The sequence below is a fragment of the Ciconia boyciana genome, chromosome 15 (genome assembly GCF_034638445.1).
Source record: "Ciconia boyciana chromosome 15, ASM3463844v1, whole genome shotgun sequence".
Classification (NCBI taxonomy): Eukaryota; Metazoa; Chordata; class Aves; order Ciconiiformes; family Ciconiidae; genus Ciconia; species Ciconia boyciana.
Window position 1 is genome coordinate 10312758 of NC_132948.1, and position 21600 is coordinate 10334357.

General features: G+C 38.5%; 1 protein-coding gene across 1 annotated transcript in view; it reads left to right on the forward strand.

Annotated features, from left to right (window-relative positions):
* Positions 1 to 21600, forward strand: part of DNAH10 (dynein axonemal heavy chain 10) — a 58229-nt gene that overhangs the window by 18704 nt on the left and 17925 nt on the right. Inside the window, exons 24-56 of the mRNA XM_072880497.1 lie at positions 159 to 337; positions 1023 to 1234; positions 1551 to 1707; positions 2142 to 2375; positions 2476 to 2598; positions 3391 to 3624; positions 4153 to 4376; positions 4883 to 5152; positions 5247 to 5430; positions 5723 to 5857; positions 6275 to 6427; positions 6992 to 7180; positions 7290 to 7436; positions 8325 to 8516; positions 8687 to 8805; positions 8974 to 9132; positions 9475 to 9610; positions 9740 to 9862; positions 10388 to 10522; positions 10839 to 11055; positions 11535 to 11654; positions 12583 to 12728; positions 13136 to 13288; positions 13829 to 14089; positions 14765 to 14937; positions 15289 to 15382; positions 16451 to 16618; positions 16922 to 17110; positions 17760 to 17931; positions 18880 to 19083; positions 19884 to 19964; positions 20377 to 20574; positions 21224 to 21385. Of these exons, the coding sequence (XP_072736598.1) occupies positions 159 to 337; positions 1023 to 1234; positions 1551 to 1707; positions 2142 to 2375; positions 2476 to 2598; positions 3391 to 3624; positions 4153 to 4376; positions 4883 to 5152; positions 5247 to 5430; positions 5723 to 5857; positions 6275 to 6427; positions 6992 to 7180; positions 7290 to 7436; positions 8325 to 8516; positions 8687 to 8805; positions 8974 to 9132; positions 9475 to 9610; positions 9740 to 9862; positions 10388 to 10522; positions 10839 to 11055; positions 11535 to 11654; positions 12583 to 12728; positions 13136 to 13288; positions 13829 to 14089; positions 14765 to 14937; positions 15289 to 15382; positions 16451 to 16618; positions 16922 to 17110; positions 17760 to 17931; positions 18880 to 19083; positions 19884 to 19964; positions 20377 to 20574; positions 21224 to 21385 (5643 nt within the window). The remainder of the gene's footprint in view (positions 1 to 158; positions 338 to 1022; positions 1235 to 1550; positions 1708 to 2141; positions 2376 to 2475; positions 2599 to 3390; positions 3625 to 4152; positions 4377 to 4882; positions 5153 to 5246; positions 5431 to 5722; positions 5858 to 6274; positions 6428 to 6991; positions 7181 to 7289; positions 7437 to 8324; positions 8517 to 8686; positions 8806 to 8973; positions 9133 to 9474; positions 9611 to 9739; positions 9863 to 10387; positions 10523 to 10838; positions 11056 to 11534; positions 11655 to 12582; positions 12729 to 13135; positions 13289 to 13828; positions 14090 to 14764; positions 14938 to 15288; positions 15383 to 16450; positions 16619 to 16921; positions 17111 to 17759; positions 17932 to 18879; positions 19084 to 19883; positions 19965 to 20376; positions 20575 to 21223; positions 21386 to 21600) is intronic.

A 21600-nucleotide genomic window follows, 5' to 3' on the forward strand; every position in this document is an offset into this window, starting at 1 on the left:
AAGAAAATTTTGCTTTCCTTATTAACGTACAAACTGATCAACCAGGAATGTGACATTTTTAGTACTATAACTTCTACAGACTATAGCAAATGCTGTCTTATTTATTCACCATGATCCCTGGGATTGTTTATCTAGAAAAAATTCCTCTCCTTTCCCAGGATTGGAACTCATGGCCATTTTTGAAAAAGAAGTGGAAAAACTGGAAAAAATTCATCAGGAACTGGGCAGTGTTGAGAAACTTTTTGACTTGCCAGTTACAGTGTACCCTGACTTAATGAAAGCACAGAATGATATGAAAGGTCTAAAGCAGATCTATGAAATTTATGAATTACAAAGAGTAAGTATTGCACTGTGTATACACAGACACACATGTATTCAGGCACATACATACAGAAAAGGTGGGGGAGAGAAGAAGAGGCTGCATTGTCCTCTAGTTACTATCAACTCTGTTCTAAGCCTTTGCATGAAATAAGCTGTGACCTGTAACTGACTATCACCATGAAATGATTTTAATGATATTAGTACAGGATGAACAATGCCTCCATAGTGGACCAAACACATTCTTATCAGCTAGGAGCAGACCTCTCTCCCCCCTAATAATTATTGGGTGGCATTTTACTGAACAAGTCTCCTGATCATTTCAGTGGAACTACTTTTGGATGTAGTGTGTGTACAGGTGACAATGGGTATCTTAGGCTTTAAGTGATCTTAACTATTTTTTAATAAGTTTTATTTTTCCAAAATTCAAATGCCCTGTGAAGTATGCTCTTAAGGATTCTTTCCCTGTTCTCCATATTTCCTTTTGATTATTTCTTATACAATTGATTGTGTTTGGCTATGAATCTGTCTTGGACATGAACCTGTCTCTTCCTCTGTTTGTAAAATGTTAATACAATTACATCTGTATCCTGAATGTGGTCTCTAGATCCTACTGTCGTGGAAAGATTTTTTTTTTTTTTGGGGGGGGTGTCAGAACTAAAAGGAAATATGATTTTTTTTCCTCCTGATGACCTCATTCCCAGGCAGCTAAAAAGGAGTGGTCTCAGACACTCTGGATAAACCTCAATGTCCAGTTTCTTCAGGAAGGAATTGAAGGATTTCTTAAAGCCTTTCGAAAGCTGCCCAAACAAGTACGCAGTATGCCAGTAGCCTTTCACTTGGAAACAAAAATGAAGGCATTTCGAGACTCCATTCCTTTGTTGCTTGATTTGAAAAATGAAGCTTTAAGAGAAAGGTTTGCTTTGATTTATTTAAATCCATTTTCTATACATAGGAAGATTTTGTTTGTTTTGCTAGAACTTTTAAGTTCAGTTTCTGGGGTCATGCTATGTCCTGCAGCTTGAAACTTCACTTTCTGCTTAATGAACTTGTGTAATAGCATGCAAGGAGACTACAATGACTAGGATACTTTATGTATTCAAAATACTAGTTCATGTTTAAACAGTAGAGTGCTAAACATGGTTTCATTATTATATATTAAATTACAGTTGTTTTCATTTTTACTCTATCATGGTGGTTGGTACAATTGTTGATGTGTCAATTTAAAACAGGCATTGGCAAGACCTTATGGAGAGAACAGGAACAAGTTTTGAAATGACAACAGAAACATTCACTTTGGAGAATATGTTTGCTATGGAACTTCACAGACACTCAGATGTTATCAGTGAAATAGTCAGAACTGCTGTTAAGGAACTTAGCATTGAGAAGGTAATGTAAAAAATCATAATAAAACTGAAAAGACATAGATGACAACAGTCTGTGTTTTATTGGAGATATTTATATTGGCATGACAGCAAGTTCAGCCATCTTCAGGGAGCTGCCATGATGTAACTGATGGCAACTAAGATCAATAGCTCTGTTAATAAGCTACCCCATGGCACAGACCTAGCTATCTTGGCTTTGGCAGCAGTATATTGGATTTCTGTTATTACAATAAGCAAGTTTGGCCTATGAAAAAGGATCTGAAGAAGCATCCATTCTGTTTCCATCATGATATTTTGAAATAGACCGTTCTTTATAAACCAGAGTTAGAAAATCTGTGCAAAAATTTTGCTGAAGTAGTTGATATAATTTTTATGCTAAAATTATAATTCTCTAGTTTTTGAAGACTGAAACATGCATCTTCTTCTGCTCACGTGCAGGGTGTGAAGGAAATAGCAGAAATATGGGAACACCTGAAATTCACTGTACAAATGTACTTCAAAGGCACTGAGAAGCGAGGCTTTATTCTGGGATCTGTAGATGACATTTTAGAGGTTCTTGATGACAACAATGTCAATCTTCAGAGTGTTTTGGGCAGTCGATTTGTGGGTCCTTTCCTTTCAACTGTTCACCACTGGGAAAAAACTCTGTCATTGATTGGTGAAGTAATTGAGGTAGGGAGGAAAGTGCTGGACTAAATAATTAATGTTTATGATTTATAATCAGGGTTTTCTATTGTATTTTTTTTCTTTGATGGTAACATTTGATTCTTAGATCTGGATGGTGGTTCAGAGAAAATGGATGTACCTGGAGAGCATCTTTATTGGTGGAGATATCAGATCACAGCTTCCAGAGGAAGCCAAAATATTTGACAGCGTAGACAGGATGTTTAAAAAGGCAAGTAACTGACTTGACTTGTGATCAGCATAATTTAGTGCATTTTGCTTCCAGTTCCATAGTTAGCTGTAGTCTTCTGTGTCATTTGTAACACTGAGAACGGTATGTTATAATGGATTGAATATGAGATTGGGGAACCCAGGAACTCGTGTTTTACCTCACATCAGTCATAAACAGAAGAATTCTGATTTAGCTAAGCTGGGCAGAGGTGTGATCCTTGGCTGGCAGTACGGGGCAGGCAGAATCCCCTTTTCCTTTCATTGGATACATCTTTTTACCTTTACCATGATAGTAAGAAGCTTAGATGTGTTTCTACAGATTGAGGACCTACGTACATGCTAACAAGGCTTCCTGGTATAATGCCTCTGTTCCCATACTGAACACATACTCCCAGTATGAATATGGCTTACTTTTCTTTTTCCCATCTGCAAAATTGAGATAGTACTGTGATTCTGAAATGCTATGTTTGTCCTTCACTTGAAGTACCACTGTATACAGGAGCAAAGTGAGGTATATGCTTATGCTTGCATGACTTGGGATACAGGCTTGTCTTGCTTACACTTGCTTTTACAGTAGTATCTCCATGCTCTCAGCTTTGAAAGCATACTATCTCCATGTTTTCATACTGCAGCACTGCAGCAATAGGAAACCATATTTAAAACTCTGTCTAATTCACTTCTGTAATAACCTATACTGCTTGTGCTGCTTGTGTGCTTTGTCACCAGTTAAATGTAATTTAGTATAATCCATTGCTGTTCAGTATTTTCTAAACTTTCTTTTCTTCCTATGTAGATAATGGATGAAACTGTAAAAGAACCAACAATAAAAAAATCCTGCGAAGCCCCAAATCGTCTATCAGACCTCCATCATATAAATGATGTGCTGGAGAAATGTCAGAAAAGCTTGAATGATTATTTGGATTCCAAGCGAAATGCTTTCCCAAGATTTTTCTTTATATCTGATGAGGAATTGCTTAGTATCCTTGGCAGCAGTAGCCCACTTTGTGTCCAGGAACACATGATAAAGGTACAATGTCTGGCTTTCCACAGTGCCTTGTGCTTTTAGGTGCTTTAAAAAGTTTAACAGACTATGCTGTACATGCTGTTAAGGGTGCGCTAATATTTATTGCATACAAAGAGCATCCTGGCAGCGTCTTGAAGAAGCTTCTGAATAACCAAATCAAATCTGATCGATAGTCTCTCCTGGCTCTTAACTGGCCAGTAGCAGTTACGGTAGAGGAATGTTGGTAGAGGAACGTTCAAGATGCACCAGAATGCTCAATCATTAAAGAACCTTCCTGTAGCTCCTGATAGATCTTTATTTTCTAGAAAAAAATCAATGTCATTTGGGCCAGATCATCTGCATGTTTACTCTGCAGTTGGGCCACTGAGCTTTATATATCAGCATTTGTATTTGATTACTTACAAGTCAGATCCATTTCTCTTCAGAGTCCATGGAAATATTCTTTCAAGATTAGATGGGGGCTAGGTACCCAAACATCTTTGAAGCTTTGTTTCTAAAATGCCAGTGAATTTCTTTGTTGGTGCGTTTCAGATGTATGATAACATAGCCTCCCTGAGGTTTCAGGATGGTGATAGTGATGATAAAATTGCAACAGCCATGATTTCAGCTGAGGGTGAGGTGATGGAGTTCCGGCAGGCTGTAGCTGCAGAAGGCAGAGTGGAGAACTGGATGACAGCAGTGCTAGCAGAAATGAGACGAACGAACAGACTCCTTACTAAGGAAGCTATTTTTCGATACTGTGAAGACAGAAGCAGGTGAAACAATCAGTGTCAAGAATAACACAAATACCTTATATGTTATTAGAGCCTGTAGCGATATAGAAAAATACAGACTTAATTTTTTAATTTTTACACAATTTAGCCTGTATTTTTGTATGTGGAGGGATATGAATACATGCATATGCAGTATCTTAACTGACCAGAAAAAATTGTGTTATCTATCATATCTAATTTCCTAAGTCTTGAGTTTTTCTTTTTAGTGTTGTGTGCACAGTATGTTTTTCTCACTATGAATGCCACTTGGCAATCTGTACACATGGAATGGGCAGCTTTTCTATCAGAGTATTTCCTAGGCTTTTGAAATACTACAGCACACCTTGATAGAATTCTGTACATCTCTGTAAAGTTTGGCTTATGTTGTAGTTGTTGCAGAAATAGGAGGAACTTCTTTTTTTTTTTTTTCTTTTTTTTTTTTCCTGTCCTGATCAGTTGCTTAGAATAAACAGTAACTCAGACTCCCTCCCTATATGTGTTTCCCATAGAGTTGATTGGATGTTACTCTACCAAGGCATGATGGTGCTGGCTGCTAATCAGGTGTGGTGGACTTGGGAGGTAGAGGATGTCTTTCGGAAAGTGAAGAAGGGAGAAAAACAGGCAATGAAACTTTATGCTAAAAAAATGCATAAGCAAATTGATGACCTGGTTACCCGCATTACAATGCCTTTGAGCAAAAATGACAGGAAAAAATACAACACTGTTCTCATTATTGATGTTCATGCCAGAGACATTGTTGATACATTCGTAAGAGACAGGTAAACACCGTCCCCCAACCTACTGAGAAAATACCAAATGCATAAATTGTATTTCCATCCTTTTACCTTATGTGAGCAAGTCTCTCTTGTGTAGCATTCTGCAGGCTCAGGAGTTTGAATGGGAAAGCCAGCTGCGTTTTTACTGGGACCGAGAGCCAGATGAACTGAATGTGCGGCAGTGCACAGGCACATTTTCATATGGTTATGAGTATATGGGTTTGAATGGACGTCTTGTGATCACCCCGCTTACAGATCGTATTTATCTTACGCTCACACAGGTATATGTTCAAGGAGACTTTTACTAGCAAGCCCTTTTAAAATACACTTCTAGGCAATCACATAATTGTTTTATTGCCACTTCCTGTTATCTCCTAGATGCCAATGTGAATGCTAATATGTTTGAAATCAGTTGTGGTATCCTTCTAACCTGATTGCCTCAAAGATAACGTAGAATGCATTCACAGATAAAATTTAAGGCTTTTTGTACCCAAGGGTTCATTTGTGATTTTGCTGCCAACCTAATATAAATGTAATCCAAGCTTTGCTTTGTTTTTTGGTCTGTCTCCAAAGGCTTTATCAATGTTTTTGGGAGGAGCACCAGCAGGGCCAGCAGGTACAGGGAAAACAGAAACAACCAAGGATCTGGCCAAAGCACTGGGCTTGCTGTGTGTAGTGACAAACTGTGGAGAAGGCATGGATTTCAAAGTAAGAGTTAAAGATCTGTGTTCTCTGATACAGTGCCAGTTACTGCTCTTTTTCAGTGCCCAGGATAGGGACATATTCTGAACTTCTGAATATGTGCTTCCCTTAGAGGTACCATGCTGCTTGATAATGAAATATAGTAAAAAATGTCGATGTTGAATAAATTCCTGGTGCTTTCAATTTCAGGTGCTTTCAAGCAGGGGAACAATGACTAGATGATATGTGTTTAAGCTCATCATAGGCAATCTGCACTTGGCAAGTAGTTATTGCAAGACCTTATGACAGATTGCTAGCTCCTGCATATATAAATATCCAGAAGTTTTACTCAGTCATTAAGAGTTTTAGCATACTTCAAAATTTGCTGATGCTGAATGTTTTATATATTCATTGCTGAGATGTTTTTCTTGTTGTTCTTGTTAGGCAGTTGGTAAAATTTTCTCTGGTCTTGCCCAGTGTGGAGCATGGGGATGCTTTGATGAATTCAATCGTATTGATGCTTCCGTGCTTTCAGTCATTTCTTCTCAGATTCAGACTATTCGAAATGCTTTAATGAATCAGTTGAAAACATTTCAGGTAAACATTAAAAAAGAAGAGTAATTGTGAAGGCTGATCTTGTTTTTGAGGCCAAGATTCAGGGTTAGACCCCATCATTAAATCAAAGCTGCCTTTTGTAATTCATTTGTGCTGAACATTTCAAACTCCAGAGTATGTACTCTCAGTTTCAGAGATGTTAAATCCTTGCTGATGTCCTAATCCTTTGCTAGGTTCTTCCTTTGTGAAGTGGGATAAAAGTAAGCTAAATAGGATAATAGTAAGTAAATGGGATAATAGTATAATAGTAATTAGAGAGAGGAGTAACTTAACTTGATGTGGATTGTGAGGCTTTATTTACTGATGTTTATTGGAATTCAAAACCCTCAGGCAGAAAATTTGATTGAGAATTGTGAAATGTCTTGATGTTAATATCCAAGATACAAACAGTGGGATGAATGTATCTGGATGACTATCTAAAGCTAAATATTTTAATGTGTTGTCCTAAGTGGGTGGCCCAGTATTGCTGATTTTCTCTTTGAGCATATAGTACTATTTATTTCAATTCAAAATACACATTGTTCTAACATTTTCTTATGCCTTTAGTTTGAAGGACAGGAAATTACCCTTAATAGCTGTATGGGCATTTTTATTACGATGAATCCTGGTTATGCTGGCCGGACTGAGCTCCCTGAGTCTGTAAAAGCTTTGTTCAGGCCTGTGGTTGTTATTGTACCAGATCTTCAGCAAATCTGTGAAATCATGCTCTTTTCTGAAGGGTTCCTTATGGCAAAGGTAAGAAAATGTTATTGCTGACCATATCCATGTACACACCCATGTATGCATGGCTAGTGTTTGGTTGTGACTTATACATTTGTGATTCTCTAACTTAAATCTCAAACAGATCCTTGCCAGAAAGATGACAGTGCTATACAAGCTGGCAAAGGAACAACTTTCTAAACAGCATCATTATGATTTTGGACTGCGGGCCCTTAAGTCAGTTTTGGTGATGGCAGGAGAACTGAAAAGAGGATCAGCAGACCTCAGTGAGGTAGATTTGCTACTTAGTTACCCTGGGTAGATCATCTTTTTCATTAGGAAGAGGATGTGTTTACACATCTGCTGTAGTTTGTCTGCCTTGGAAATAGGAGCACTGGTGTTATTTGTCTTACTATTTCACTTTGTACTGAGTTTCATCATGCCCTCTGCCAGCAAGTTACCCTCAGAACTCAAGTCAAAGTAGGGAAATCTATAGAAAATGAGGTATTTTACTTCTTGTTAAGTCCAGGATGCAAATAGCCAGATGAATGTCTCTGGATGAATAGTGAAAGCTGGTTTTTGAACAGTGAGTGCTCCAGTCATGCAGTTGTTAATTGTGTAGCTCAAGTAGTACAGTATACTTATAAATGAAAGTTTTTTCAATACTGCATTGCTTTTTATGGCTTTCTTTTACACCCATTTTTTTATTCCTATATGTACGGTTGTGATACCCAGTTGCCTAGGGAAATTCTTATTCAAATTTCGTCTTAAAAACTTGGAGACAGCTGAAGGAAACTCTACTATAAAGTTATGTACAGATGCACAGTGCAGGTTGGCAGGGAGCTGGGGTCTAAATGATGCTCTCAAGGGGACTACAGAACTTGGGTATGTTCATAAAACAGTTGGTTGTTTTAACATCAAATCAGGGAAGCTGTGGTGTGGGCCACTCCAGGCATTTGGCATTTGGTTAATATGGTAGAAAAAGGCAGTGTATTATTCTTAGCTATTGGTATGCTTAAACCTTATGAAATAACCTTTGTTTCCACTAGTAAACTAGAAAACATTCTCAAAGCTGTACTAAAGTAATCAGGCAATAGTTTTTAGCGATGTTTGAAGTTACTACATATTAGGTAATTGCTTAGCTATTTGGTAAAGACTGATTCTGCTATGTTTTGTCTAGGAAGTTGTACTGATGAGAGCTCTACGAGATATGAATCTTCCTAAATTTGTGTTTGAAGATGTACCTCTCTTCCTTGGCCTAATCTCTGACCTGTTTCCTGGCCTGGATTGTCCTCGAGTCCGCTATCCTAACTTCAATGATGCTGTAGAACAAGTGCTGGAAGAAGGAGGTTATGTTGTTTTACCAGTCCAGGTATAAAAAAATGTTAATTGCTTGAGTTTTTGTTGTAAACATTAGGCTGGATATGCATCGCTGCATTCTGGAGCGGCTCCAGGAAAGCTTAGCTGGTATAGACCAGCTGCTGGTCTTTTCCACAGAAGAATTATGGACAGCAGTCTATTGAATCAATATTTATTTTTCAGGTGGATAAAGTAGTTCAGATGTATGAAACAATGTTAACTCGTCACACTACAATGGTAGTTGGACCTACTGGAGGTGGCAAGTCAGTTGTCATTAATGCTTTGTGTCAGGCCCAAAACAAGTGAGTATAGAATTTGATACATGGAAATCTGGTTGTAAAATGGCATAGACTGCATTATTCAGCCCTGTGTAGCCATGACAAAATCAATAGCTGACCATAATATTTGCTTGGGTTAACATGAGATGGTATTGTGTCATTTTAATATTGCTTTTCTTGCTGTATCTCTAGGCTGGGATTATTGACAAAGCTCTACACACTGAACCCTAAAGCTATGAGTGTGATTGAGCTGTATGGGATCCTTGACCCTGCCACACGAGACTGGACAGATGGAGTCCTGTCAAACATTTTTCGGGATATCAACAGGCCTACTGACAAGAAAGAGCGAAGGTAGACAGCTAGAAATCTTTGTGATGATTTTTAGATACTGATTTTTACATCAATATTTTATTTTATTTTATTTTATTTTATTTTATTTTATTTTATTTTATTTTAAATATTTGGTACTGAACTATTAAAAAAAAAAGCTAAATAAATAGAAAGTGTCTAAGGGTTTTTTTGTCTTCTGTGAGTTTCCAGCCTCAGCAAGATGGATGGAAACTATGCAATTATCAAAAATGAATGGGAGGCTTCAAAACACCTGGACTGACACCATTGATGGCACATCTGAATTCTGAAATATGTTAGTCAAATAAGAGATTCATCAGTGCCCCTTGGCTCCTGTATCCACAGGTACATTCTGTTTGATGGAGATGTGGATGCTCTCTGGGTTGAGAACATGAATTCTGTCATGGATGACAACAAGTTATTGACCCTGGCAAATGGGGAGCGGATTAGACTTCAGTCGCACTGTGCTTTGTTGTTTGAGGTAAGTAATGACTGTACCGTTTTATACACGGGAAGGGTTAAATACAGATGGGTCTACAAAGCCTGAAAAGCAGTTACTGTGGCTGTTCTTTCTTTAAGTGTAGGATTATCTTATATTATTATTTTACAGGTTGGTGACTTACAATATGCATCTCCTGCTACAGTATCCCGCTGTGGAATGGTCTTTGTAGATCCTAAAAATCTGAAATATAAGCCCTACTGGCAGAGGTGGATCCAAGAAAGAGGAAATGAGGTGAGAATTTCTGCACTTGTTCAGAGAGTATCTGTATTAAATACTGAACTGTAGACAGCTGTAAAAAAAAAAAAGAACTTTGTAAAGGCAGTCTGATTTTCTGACAACAAATCTAATCACTAGGCCTGCACAGAGGGCTAAAGAGAGTTTCTAGCTTTTCTAACTTCTGGTTGTTTCTGACAAGTGAAGAACCAAGAAATCAGTTTACCTGATCTCCAAAGAGTTAACAGTGAGATTGCTTAGGTCCTTATTTCTTACATTTAGATTAAAAACTCAAGTCCACAGGGAGCTGAAGTAAGACAACTTAGTTGCTAGCACCTGATGGATGCAGATCCTCACCTGCTGAAAACCCAGTCCATACAACAGTGTCCCATTTCTTCATGTGGGTATACCCTGTCTTTGGTAGAATTGATTCCTGCAAGAACAATTGTACGTGGTCAGCCAGGTATTGATGGGAAACTCTGCTGTCAAAAATCGGCTTTCCAGGTTTCTGTGTGCTGAATTATTGTCCTTTTTGTTCCTCAGCAAGAGAGAATTGAATTGAATCGTCTCTTTCAAAAATATGTGCCCTACCTTATTGATATGATTGTAGAGGGAATTGTAGACGGCAGACATGGAGAAAGGCTGAAGACCATTGTTCCTCAAACAGATTTAAATATGGTAAGGAATAGAGTATAAAGGTTGAAAAAGTTTATCTAAAAAGAGAAATGGAATGATGGAGAGAGTAAAAACCTCCCAAAGAAAGCACAGGAGTAGAGTCCATGCTGAAATGTCAGTTTGCCAGTGATGAGCACCAAGGGATAAAAGAAACAGTCAGTTCCTAACAATGCTTTTCTACTGTCATTAATCCTTATATCAGTAGATACACTTGTAAGGCCAAAAGATCAGCAAACACTCAAACAGCTGAAAACATGTTAAGAGTTTTCATACATTCAAATGGCAATTCTGTTTACAGTTTTGTCTTGTTTTACAACAGGTGGTGCAGCTGACTGTGATGCTGGAAGCTCTAGTTGTGGTACAGCCTGATGATCCTGATGTTCTGGAGTGTTTTTTCTTGGAAGCTTTGTATTCCTCCTTAGGTGCTGCTCTTCTTGATGCTGGGAGAATTAAATTTGATGAAAACGTTAAACGTATTTCCTGCATGTCTACTGTTCATGATGACAACATCCTGGCTAAGCCAGGGGAGCTGCCAGGTAGGATCTTGTCATAATTTAGTCTGAATCCCATTGATTATATTAGAAAAGTGTTAGTTTCCATGAAGGCAGAACATTGTTCTTCCTTCCAGCTAGCTATCCTGGCTGCAAAATATGCTCTCTGAAGGACTATCACTGAAAACCACGTAGAGATACTGATGCTAGATGACTCTCAGCTACTGGTCTGTCCTCACAGAACAGTACTTTTCTATGCCAAACTGAAGAGATAAACAGTGAAAGGAAAAATAAAACGTGAAAGGAAAGCCAATGGAAGCTGCTTAAAAAGCAATAGTATGATTCAAGTGCTGGACTAGGAGAATTTTGGTTGATGTCTTACTGGGTTAGATGACAAGTAAACAGAACACAGTGTTGCCCAACTTGGTCCAGAATATTACCCTTCACTTTCATCTCGATCAGATTATTTTCTTATGAAATATTTCAGTGTCCTAGAAAACCTCCAGTTGCTTAATGGTTTGCAGGTCAGCTGCCAACTTTGTATGACTTTCATTTTGATGGATTTCAAAAAAAGTGGGTACCTTGGATGAAACTTGTTCCTGAATATATTCATAAGCCTCAAGTGAAATTTCTTGACATTCTAGGTGAGTGTAAGATAAAATATAGTGATGATATGCCTTTAATTTATAATGTGCCGCCACTAAGTGCATGGCACTTAACATGAGACATCCTCTTTCTGTACTGAAGGTCATCTACTCAGGTTCAGTTTCTTGCGATGGCACAAATCAATTTCTTTAATGTTCTTGTCATAGTCGTCTAGCAGGAATAGAGTTGATATTTACAGCACTGTGTAATAAAGAAATGAGGAAAGGATGAAAAGCTTGTTTCAGTTAATAAGGCTTATTAGGAGCTAACAATGCCTTTTACAAGCCAGAATAGCAGAAGATTCACAGTCTGCTCTACCAGAAACTCTAGAAAAAATGTCAGCTCTGTGGTTCAAGTACTTGGTAGATAAAAATTACATTCTTAAGGCCGTTACTGGTTGTAACTTCAAGCACTCTATAATGGTGACAAGTGCTTTTCATAGTTAAGGACAAATTAATGCAGGTTACTTTATAGTAATACTTCAGCAAGCACAGGTTAACTTCACTGGCACAAGAGATAATTATATGATCTCTAAAGTTGCTCCTAATGGCAAGCTATTCACATAGAACAAACTTAATCTCTGTAGAGTTCTGGGAAAATGCTTATGATCCAAATAAATCCTGATTATATCCTTGAAATAGGGATTAAACGGAGCTTAACCAGTCCATGACCCTCCTATATGGAACATAATTTCTTTTAAAATATATCTATAGGAGAAAAGATCCCAATGATAAAAGCTGAAAAGAGATGGCTGAGCAATTAAAATTTTCTTTCAACATTGTTAGTGAGTTGATATTTCAGATTATGTGTTTGTGCAACTGCATGTTAATACCTTGAGAGTCTGATCCAGCACTATTCTATAAATATAAATCCCCAGCTGTACTGCATTTTAATTTAACCTCCTATCATATTCATGATCTTTTTCAGTGCCCACAGTGGATACAACACGCACTACTTGGTTACTAGAACAGATGGTAAAAATAAAACGCCCAGTTGTTCTTGTAGGTGAATCGGGTACATCTAAAACAGCAACTACACAAAACTTCCTAAACAATCTGAACAAAGACCTCAATGTATGTATGAGGCATTTTGCCTTGTTTGTAAAGATGCATTTTCGTTCTTTGTCCTTGTGTTAAATTTGCATTGTGAAGCCTGAGTCTGTGGGTAGCAATGCTGACTTTGGTAACACGACTGCAAGCTCAGACCCAAAGTGTGTGAATGATTTGAGAATCTTTCAGGATCAAAGATGTTTTGTTCTGTTCTACCATGTACAGATTCAATTTTATAAAGTGAATATATATTATCGAAGTGCTAAGAATGGCATTACTTTTCTTTGTAATTTGTAATTCAAGTGAATAAATGGACCAGAGAAGTGTTTCCCGTATGTCTGACAGTCTAGTATAAAGAATATTTTTGAATGCTCTAGTTAAAAAAAAGAACAGGTAAAAATCTGTTCTTATCCATTTCCTCCCCTTTGCAGCTGCTGCTAGTAATTAACTTCTCTTCTCGTACAACATCAATGGACATTCAGAGAAACCTAGAGACAAATGTAGAGAAACGAACTAAAGACACTTACGGCCCTCCTATGGGAAAACGTCTCATTGTTTTCATGGATGATATGAATATGCCAAGGGTAAGCTGCCAATAGTTTGCAAGGTAGTATAGAAACATTTGGGGTGGCACTGATGTGGTCCCTTCATACACAGATCCAATGAATCACAAGTCAGGGAGATTCATGGTAAGTACATAACTGGATTTCAGCTTAGGATCTTCAGAAGAGTTGGATTTGTGTACAGTAGGGGGTGTTTCTGTCTGTTACAATATTTGTCCTATATGTAAGAGAGATCCTGTTAGATCATTTCTTTATGCCATTAAAATCATGTCTCTGTGGCCTGATATTGGCTGCAGGTTGTGTATTGTAGAAACCGTCCCTTTCTCCTTACAAATGGGGCAAAAGAATATGTGTGCATTTAGTCTACCTTGGAGAAGGGGCACTTTTCCCATAGGAGACATTGGAATGAATGTTCACAATCAGTGCTAGAGCTTTACAAAGTGTCACTTAGTCCTTGTAATGTTCTCCTGAGTATGGAGCACAATATTTCCACATTTATAGCAGTAATTGGCATGCTGATGTACTGTGCTCTAAATATCTTGACTCTTTTGTATTACAAAGGTTGATGAGTATGGCACACAGCAACCCATTGCCCTGTTGAAGCTGCTGCTAGAAAAAGGTTTCTTGTACGATCGTGGTAAGGAGATGAATTGTAAACTTCTTCGAGACCTGGGTTTTATTGCTGCCATGGGGAAAGCTGGAGGAGGTCGGAATGAAGTTGACCCTCGATTCATCTCACTCTTCAGTGTTTTTAACATACCTTTTCCTTCTGAGCAATCACTGAATTTGATCTATGCCTCCATCCTGAAAGGCCACACTGCGGTAATTTCACTGTTTTTAAAAGATTGCTCAACAGGTTTATTATTTTTAAGTAGACATTTATTTCTGTGTTATCACAAGACCTGAAATCTTCTGTTATCAGGCTTTCTTATATTTAAAACCTCATGCAACCCTTTCCCTTCCTCTTCTCTTTCTCAATGGGTTTACACTGTTTTGATAAATTCTTGAGTCTTTTGTAAACATTCAAGTCAGCAGATAATTTATAAACCTGGCGCTTTTCATAGGTTGAAACCTGTGAACGATTTGGTTATGGTTCCTGTAACCAAATACACAAAGGTCAGCAAACTCTTTCCTGAATGACAGTGAAAAATTTAATATAATCCAGTAGACTGCATTACTAGCAAGTAACCGGCAACATTATATAAGAAAAGAGCAGTTTATTTTTTCTGCTATAGAAGTGCTGTGGAAATTCCAGTCATGGAGTTTGATGTTATCTTCAGCACTGTGCAAGCTCAGGAGTGAAGATGGGGCCTGCCCAAAACATTTAACTGCAGAATGTTCATACTACAGAGGAATATGAATTTCTGAAAATGTTTGCCCTCAGTTATTTGAAATATACCAAGCAGGTTTAAAAGCTGGAAAGCAGAATATGTTTAATAGCATTGAGTTCTCTCTGGGCAGTCTCATGAAAACACCTCTTCTTTCTCATGTTTGCAGATGTTTAATGAGTCTATATCAACCATCTCTGACAAGATTACTGTGTGTACTTTGGAGCTTTATAAAATTATTATTTGTGACCTACCCCCTACTCCTTCCAAATTCCATTACATTTTTAATCTGCGGGATCTTTCCAGGGTCTATAATGGACTTATTCTTACAACTCCAGAGAGGTAAGAACAGAAAAATCGTCTTCAGTGGTCTTACAGCTATTTATATTGAATGAATCTGGTGAAGATGAAGTAATTTGATACATGAAATCAGTCACATTTGGTCACTTTTCATTAAACCTTCGCCACAATAAGAAGATGTCCAGGAACATCCTAAATTGTGATCTTACTCTTGATGACAAACAAATAAGATATCCAGAGGTAAAAATGCAAGCAAATCAGTTATTATGAAAATAACAAAACCAAAAAGAGTAAAAAAAGTAAATCCAGAATTTGGTCAGTGTTATTAACCATGTGGCCTTAGGAATCATGTCAGCTCATTTGGTGCAGTCTGATATTTCGATGTTAATTCAGGTTTCAAACAGTGACCCAGATGGTGAGAGTTTGGAGAAATGAGTGCCTGAGGGTTTTCCATGACAGGCTGATTAATGAAGCAGACAAAGCATTGGTGAGTAATTTCTTTCAGGTTTTAGTAATCACTGACTATTACTATGGCAACTAATTTGCAACAGCAACATTACCAACTGTTGCACTCGGGTCTTGCCATCAGACTGCAGACCTGTCTAACCACTATGTTGCTCCATTAATTTGAAACGTGCCCCATGGAGTTTTCTTTTCTAAAATAAAGTGACTATGGCAGACTAAGGGAGCAGATCTGCTGAAGGAATGGAAAGTGTCACTCGGTTTGCCTGTCCAGGAAAATTGGTTAGCAGTGGCACAGGTGACAAAGTGTGAGAGCAGTGCAGGGGAAAACTCAGGAAATCTCTTGAAGTCAGTATTTTCACTTGGGAAGGATTGAATCAGAATGTGACTATACAATCAAGTAGGAAAAAGAAGGATAAGAGCTGAGTCCTTAAACAGTGGATTCAGTTTTGGCTGTTATGTGAACTGGAAAATGCTCCAAATTATATCTTAAAACACAAGGGAGAATGACGCCAGTTTTATACCTTGAGAATTAGGGGAGGAATTGGGGTAAAGTTTACTTACATATAAGCAATGCAACTTGCTTAGATGAAGAGAGGTAGATTAAGATAGCTTCATATTTTTATGCTTAAAACTTTCTCCTCTAACATACAAAGACACATTTCCAGCTCAATTTTCACAACACAGAATAATTATATTGCAACTTTTCTGTATTTGTACATTCATTCAGACTTACAAGATTTGTGAGAAATCTTGGTGGCAAGACATCTATGAATGCTGAGAAGGAAGGTTTATTAATATAATATTTACACCAATATATGAGAAGGTATTTTTTTAACAGGCTTATCCTTTTTTGTCTAAAACTTCTGCAGTCTATTGGCTTGAATGGTTCTTGAACTGCCTATTAGATCATTTTAGATCATACATAGAACACAATAGGAGGCTGTGGTCTTCGGATCTTCTAGTGATATAAGTATCCTCTTGAAATCAGTTAGTATTTGAGGAAGAATCTGCATTATCACCCTTCTAAGTGTTACTGGATTCAGAATCATCTGCTTTGTTGTGTTGTCTGACTCATTTCATATCCTTGAAGGTACAAGGTCATATAAAAAACCTGATTGAAGAAAATTTCAGAGATGACTTGGAGCAGGCCATGAGGGATCCTATTCTTTTTGGAGATTTCAGAATGGCACTGAGTGAAGGAGAACCTCGTATTTATGAAGATATCCAAGACTATGATGCAGCAAAAGCTCTCTTTCAGGTAGCATGCATCAGCTTGGAACTGTGCCTGATTCTGGCTCTGTGCCTGAGGAATGGGCAGGAGCCTGCCTCAAACTGTAGGAAATCTGTTATCTTTCTGTGTGCACATAGAATTTTATGTGCACCTTTACCCATGAAAATGAATGAAAATTGAGGGTCAGCTACAGAGTTGGCAGTTTTCCAATATTTTATTTTCCCTGAGGAAGGGAAAAGGAATAATGCTGCTAAACGGGTTGTTATTTTATTAAAGTTATTAATTGTTTCATTCGTCTCCTAGTAACATTCTGTCCACCTTTCTCTGCAGGAGATTTTGGAGGAATATAATGAAGTTAATACTAAAATGAATCTGGTTCTTTTTGATGATGCTTTGGAGCACTTAATCCATGTACATCGCATCATACGGATGGATCATGGGCATGCCCTGCTCATAGGAGTGGGAGGCTCAGGAAAGCAGTCTCTAACGAGACTAGCTGCTTACACAGCTGGATGTGAGGTTAGTGGCCCTGCATCTTTGCAGTGAAAGAACACAAGGAAAGCAATATTGTGATCAGGATTAAATTGGTGGGGGCAGAAGTCAGTCAGTCAAGATAAGATCAGGCTGGCATCTCTTCCCTGTGGAGAGAAAAACAGGGTGAGGTGATTGCCAGGAGATCTAAGATGATGGCTGTGGGTGATCTGGGCAGGAAGCCGTCAGTGCCTGAATCTGGGTCTTGGCACTGGAGACAGAAAACAAGGATGGGTTTGGTGGCGAACAACTAATAGTCCCTAACTACTGCTTCTGTTACTTAGCTGTATTACAGCAGCACTCCAGTGCTGCTTGAGGAACCTTATTGTGATTGATACTGTAATATTTCAGATAGGAAATGTTCCTCTCTCAGAGGTACTTTCAGTCTCTTACAGAGGCTTGGAAGGGAAGAACAAAAAAGGAGGATGAACACAAAGCAATTTTGAAAATGCAATCCTGCAGGGTTGTACAAATGTAATTTTTAAAAAGAATGTAGTGCATAATTTTTTATTATACTTACACATTTACTGATGACAGGGGCCAAACCAAACCCCTTGATCCAGTCTAATTGAAATTCAGAGTTACTATGATGTCTTGGGTCCATCTGTGTCTTCTCAGTGTATGTTTGCATCCTTAGGTATTTGAGATCATCTTGAGTCGAGGATATGGAGAAAATAATTTCCGAGAAGATTTGAAAAATTTGTACCAGAAGCTGGGTATTGAGAACAAGTCAATGGTCTTCTTGTTTACAGATGCCCATGTAGCAGAAGAGAGTTTCCTGGAACTCATCAACAACATCTTAACTTCAGGTGGCACCGGCAGCCTCAATTACTCCTGATCAGTATCTACTTGTGACTCATAATCTCAAATGTACCCGTGATCCAGCTATTACTGTTTCACCCTGTGCCCTCTGCTGCTTTAGTTAGTTACACCTTTCAGTACTACCTGAAATGATCTTGTCCTTAATAATGGCTTTTTGGCATCTTCTTACAGTCATTTATATGTGTCTGGGAAGGCTATAGGGTTAATTCATTCTGATCGTGATGTTGCAGGAGTCTCAGATTTCTTCTGAGACTGAGTTATAACTTCAGCTGCATTTGGCCACAAACCCACCTTTTGTCCTATTGGCTTTTGAATAGCATTCACCTGAACTGCAGCAACTGCTTATATATAGAACTGTCCTAAAATGTGGTTTAGTATCTTTTGGTGTATGCAGCAGCTGAAAATGAGCAGCAGCTGGCACTGTGTGACTACCCTCTCTGTAGAAGTTCCTACACAGTCTGATTTGAAAACAGATGTGTTAAATCTTATCCCTTTCCTTGATCTAGTTTTCCCTGTTGCCGGTCTGCTTATATCTGTCATTAGGTAACTTATGCAATATTTGCCACATGATTGAGAGAACGAAAATGTGAACTGATGTTTTGTAGACACTAATGAAGATTTTCTTTGCAGAGTTAAAAGCACTTTATGTTCTTGTGACATTTTGTACATGTTGCTGAAGCCCAAACAAAAATGAATTAATTATTCCTCTAAATCCCCTTGCATCATCCTAAGTACTGCCTCTCTATTTTCCATGAGGGGTAGGGGGAGGAGGAGAAGCACAGAGAAATTAATAGGTTCATTCAAAACTACCCAGAATCATTTTTGCAGAACTAGGTTTAAAATTTGTGACTAGTTTCTCATCTGCCCTATCCCCAGACATATGGTTTTCTCTTACTGGTTGTTCTCATTAGCATTCTTCTGTCCTTATGTTACAGGAATGGTGCCAGCCCTTTATCCAGATGATGAAAAAGACACCATACTAAGTCAGATTGGAGATGAAGCTACTAAAGCTGGTGTGAACCCAGCTAAAGAGAGTGTCTGGCAATATTTTGTAAACAAATGTGCAAGCAACCTTCACATTGTCCTGGGAATGTCCCCAGTTGGGGATGGTCTGAGAACATGGTGCAGAAATTTCCCAGGTATCAATTGTACACACTATTTAGTCCCTTCCCTGTGAAATACAGGTTTGCAGGCAAGAGCAAATCTCCAGTGGACACTCAGAGATGTCTGGCAGCTGAAGCTAAGCAGAGCAGGTTTCATGATTAAGGATTTGCAGTGCATGATTTTTTTCCCAGTTAATTACTGCATATCAGTGAGTATTATTGATTAGCATTTACCAGATCAGTTCATTTTCCAGCTGAACAGTTACAAATCAATTGGTCATCCTCATTGAACTGGAAATACACAGCCTATGTCTGCAGCCTCTCTTCTGTAGTTTACAGAAGAATGTGTGGTATCAAATCATTATGAAACTAGGACGGTGGTAAGAGAAACATTTTTGTATCCAAAGCCAAAAATGGGGCATGGTGGGAGGGACACCCACTGAGAGAAAGAACACCTGAGCCTGGTGGATGCCATGCTTCAGCAGGTGGCTGAAAGGAGTCCTGTGAGACTGAAGAGACATGTGAAAGATGGGTACAGGTGGGAATCCTAACCCAGGCATTAAAATACCTTGTTGCAGCTCTTGACTGCATCCCGTAGAATGGTACAGCCTAAAGAATGGTACAATGGGGTTAGCAGGACACAGGTGCAAAGTTGATTGTTTACTATCAAAATGGAAGTATTGACTTTGTGGTAAATACCGTTGCTAAGCAGGAGTCAAATAAGACAGATCCTGCAGATTCTTGATGCAAATAAAGTCAAGCACGAGACTGCCTGGCAGATTAGGGTCTAGTTTTACAAAGGAATTTTTCAGATAACACTATCCTTTTATTTTAAGGTCTTGTCAACAACACTGGTATTGACTGGTTCTTGCCCTGGCCCGCCCAGGCCTTGTATGCAGTTGCACAATCCTTTGTCGGTATGTAAAATGTCAGTATTTTAACCCGTTAACCCTTGGGATAGCCTAACAAATATATTATTTACTTTGCAGTTATTATAATTTCATAATTTGATTTCCCATTTTCCTTGTTACCCTGAGTCTAAACGGGTGATGCAAAATCCCAGTCAAAAAATGTTTTTGGATGGAAATTTCTTACACAAATAGATTTAAAAAATTGCTAAAATTCAGGTTCCCAACTCTGCAGACAATGTGGCCTGCCTACCAGGAGGCCCAGGTTCTTTTCTGACTCTGCCTTGATCTTGCTTTTTGCCCCAGAAAAGACTTTTTTTGTGCCTGGCTTAGACGTACATAAGAAAGAGAGTAATTGGCAGACTCTTAAAAAATCCCAACAAAACCTTTGAAATTTTTTATTTCTTCTGCCCAATTTTAGGAAATAGCACACGCATCCCATCAGAGAGCTCCAAGTCAGTGATTGAGCACATGGTCATGGTGCATGAATCTGTAGGGGATTTCAGCAAGAGGTTTCTGCAGAAACTGAGACGTAGCAACCATGTCACACCAAAGAATTACCTTGATTTTATCCATACTTATTCAAAATTGCTGGAGGAGAAAAATGAGTTCATTTTAGGTAAGGCTGTAGATGTTTTCTACTTTTTAATAAGTGATTGAAATATTTTAAAAAGGAAAAAAAAATTGTGGTGGGAATCCCACATATTACCCACGTTATGCAAAAATAATTTTATGAGCACTATCTCAAATGCTGTGCTGGCATCTGGTTTTGACATTGCACCAGCATCCTGGCCACATGTGAATGTTCAGACTCTGTCTGTCAAACGGTGGGCTCTCCTCAGTTCTTTTGTGCATGAACTTGAGCCAGAACCTCCAAACCAGACACTCCTCTGCTTGGGGAAGAGTGTGATTAGTTCTAATACCAGCTCAGCCTAGCTCAAGGTTTGACATTCTCCTTCAAGCAGCAATTCTTATTCGTACTTCAGCGGGCACTGAAATATGTGAAGAGGATAAAACATGAACATTGTAATATGGAAAGCAAGTTGTGGCACAGGCCACTATGTGGCAGCTCAAGTGACATTAACGCCATCTTGGGTGCCAGGCTTAGGAAAGGATAAATCTCTCATAGTAATTTTCCTTTCATAACCAAGGTTGCCTTGCTGCAGAGTGCACCTATAAGCATATTTAGCTTCTGTGAGATTGTCTATTGCTGTGTGATAGTATGCAATCAATAAATCACTAACGTTTCTCCCTTTTTTTCTACATAGCACAATGTAAACGGCTGGATGGGGGCTTAGTTAAACTGAAGGAAGCTAGTATACAGCTGGTTGAGCTGAACAAGAAGCTTGCTGAGCAAAAGATTGTGCTAGCAGAAAAATCATCTGCTTGTGAGGCTTTGTTACAAGAGATTTCAGCAAACACGGAAGTAGGTAGGTAGTTTACAACTACTGAAGTGTCCCACAGGCTAAGCAAGGCTCCCATAGTCTGTGTTGTGTTGGGTTGGAAGGCCCTCTAAGAGCTCCAGCTGCTTCTAGAGGTAACCCCCTTGTTCTGTCTGTGCTGATCTAGTGTCATGCTAGAAGAGCAGGTCCCCTGTCTTGCCCAGATTGCCATCTTTGCTATATATTTGGCCTACAGTACTTTA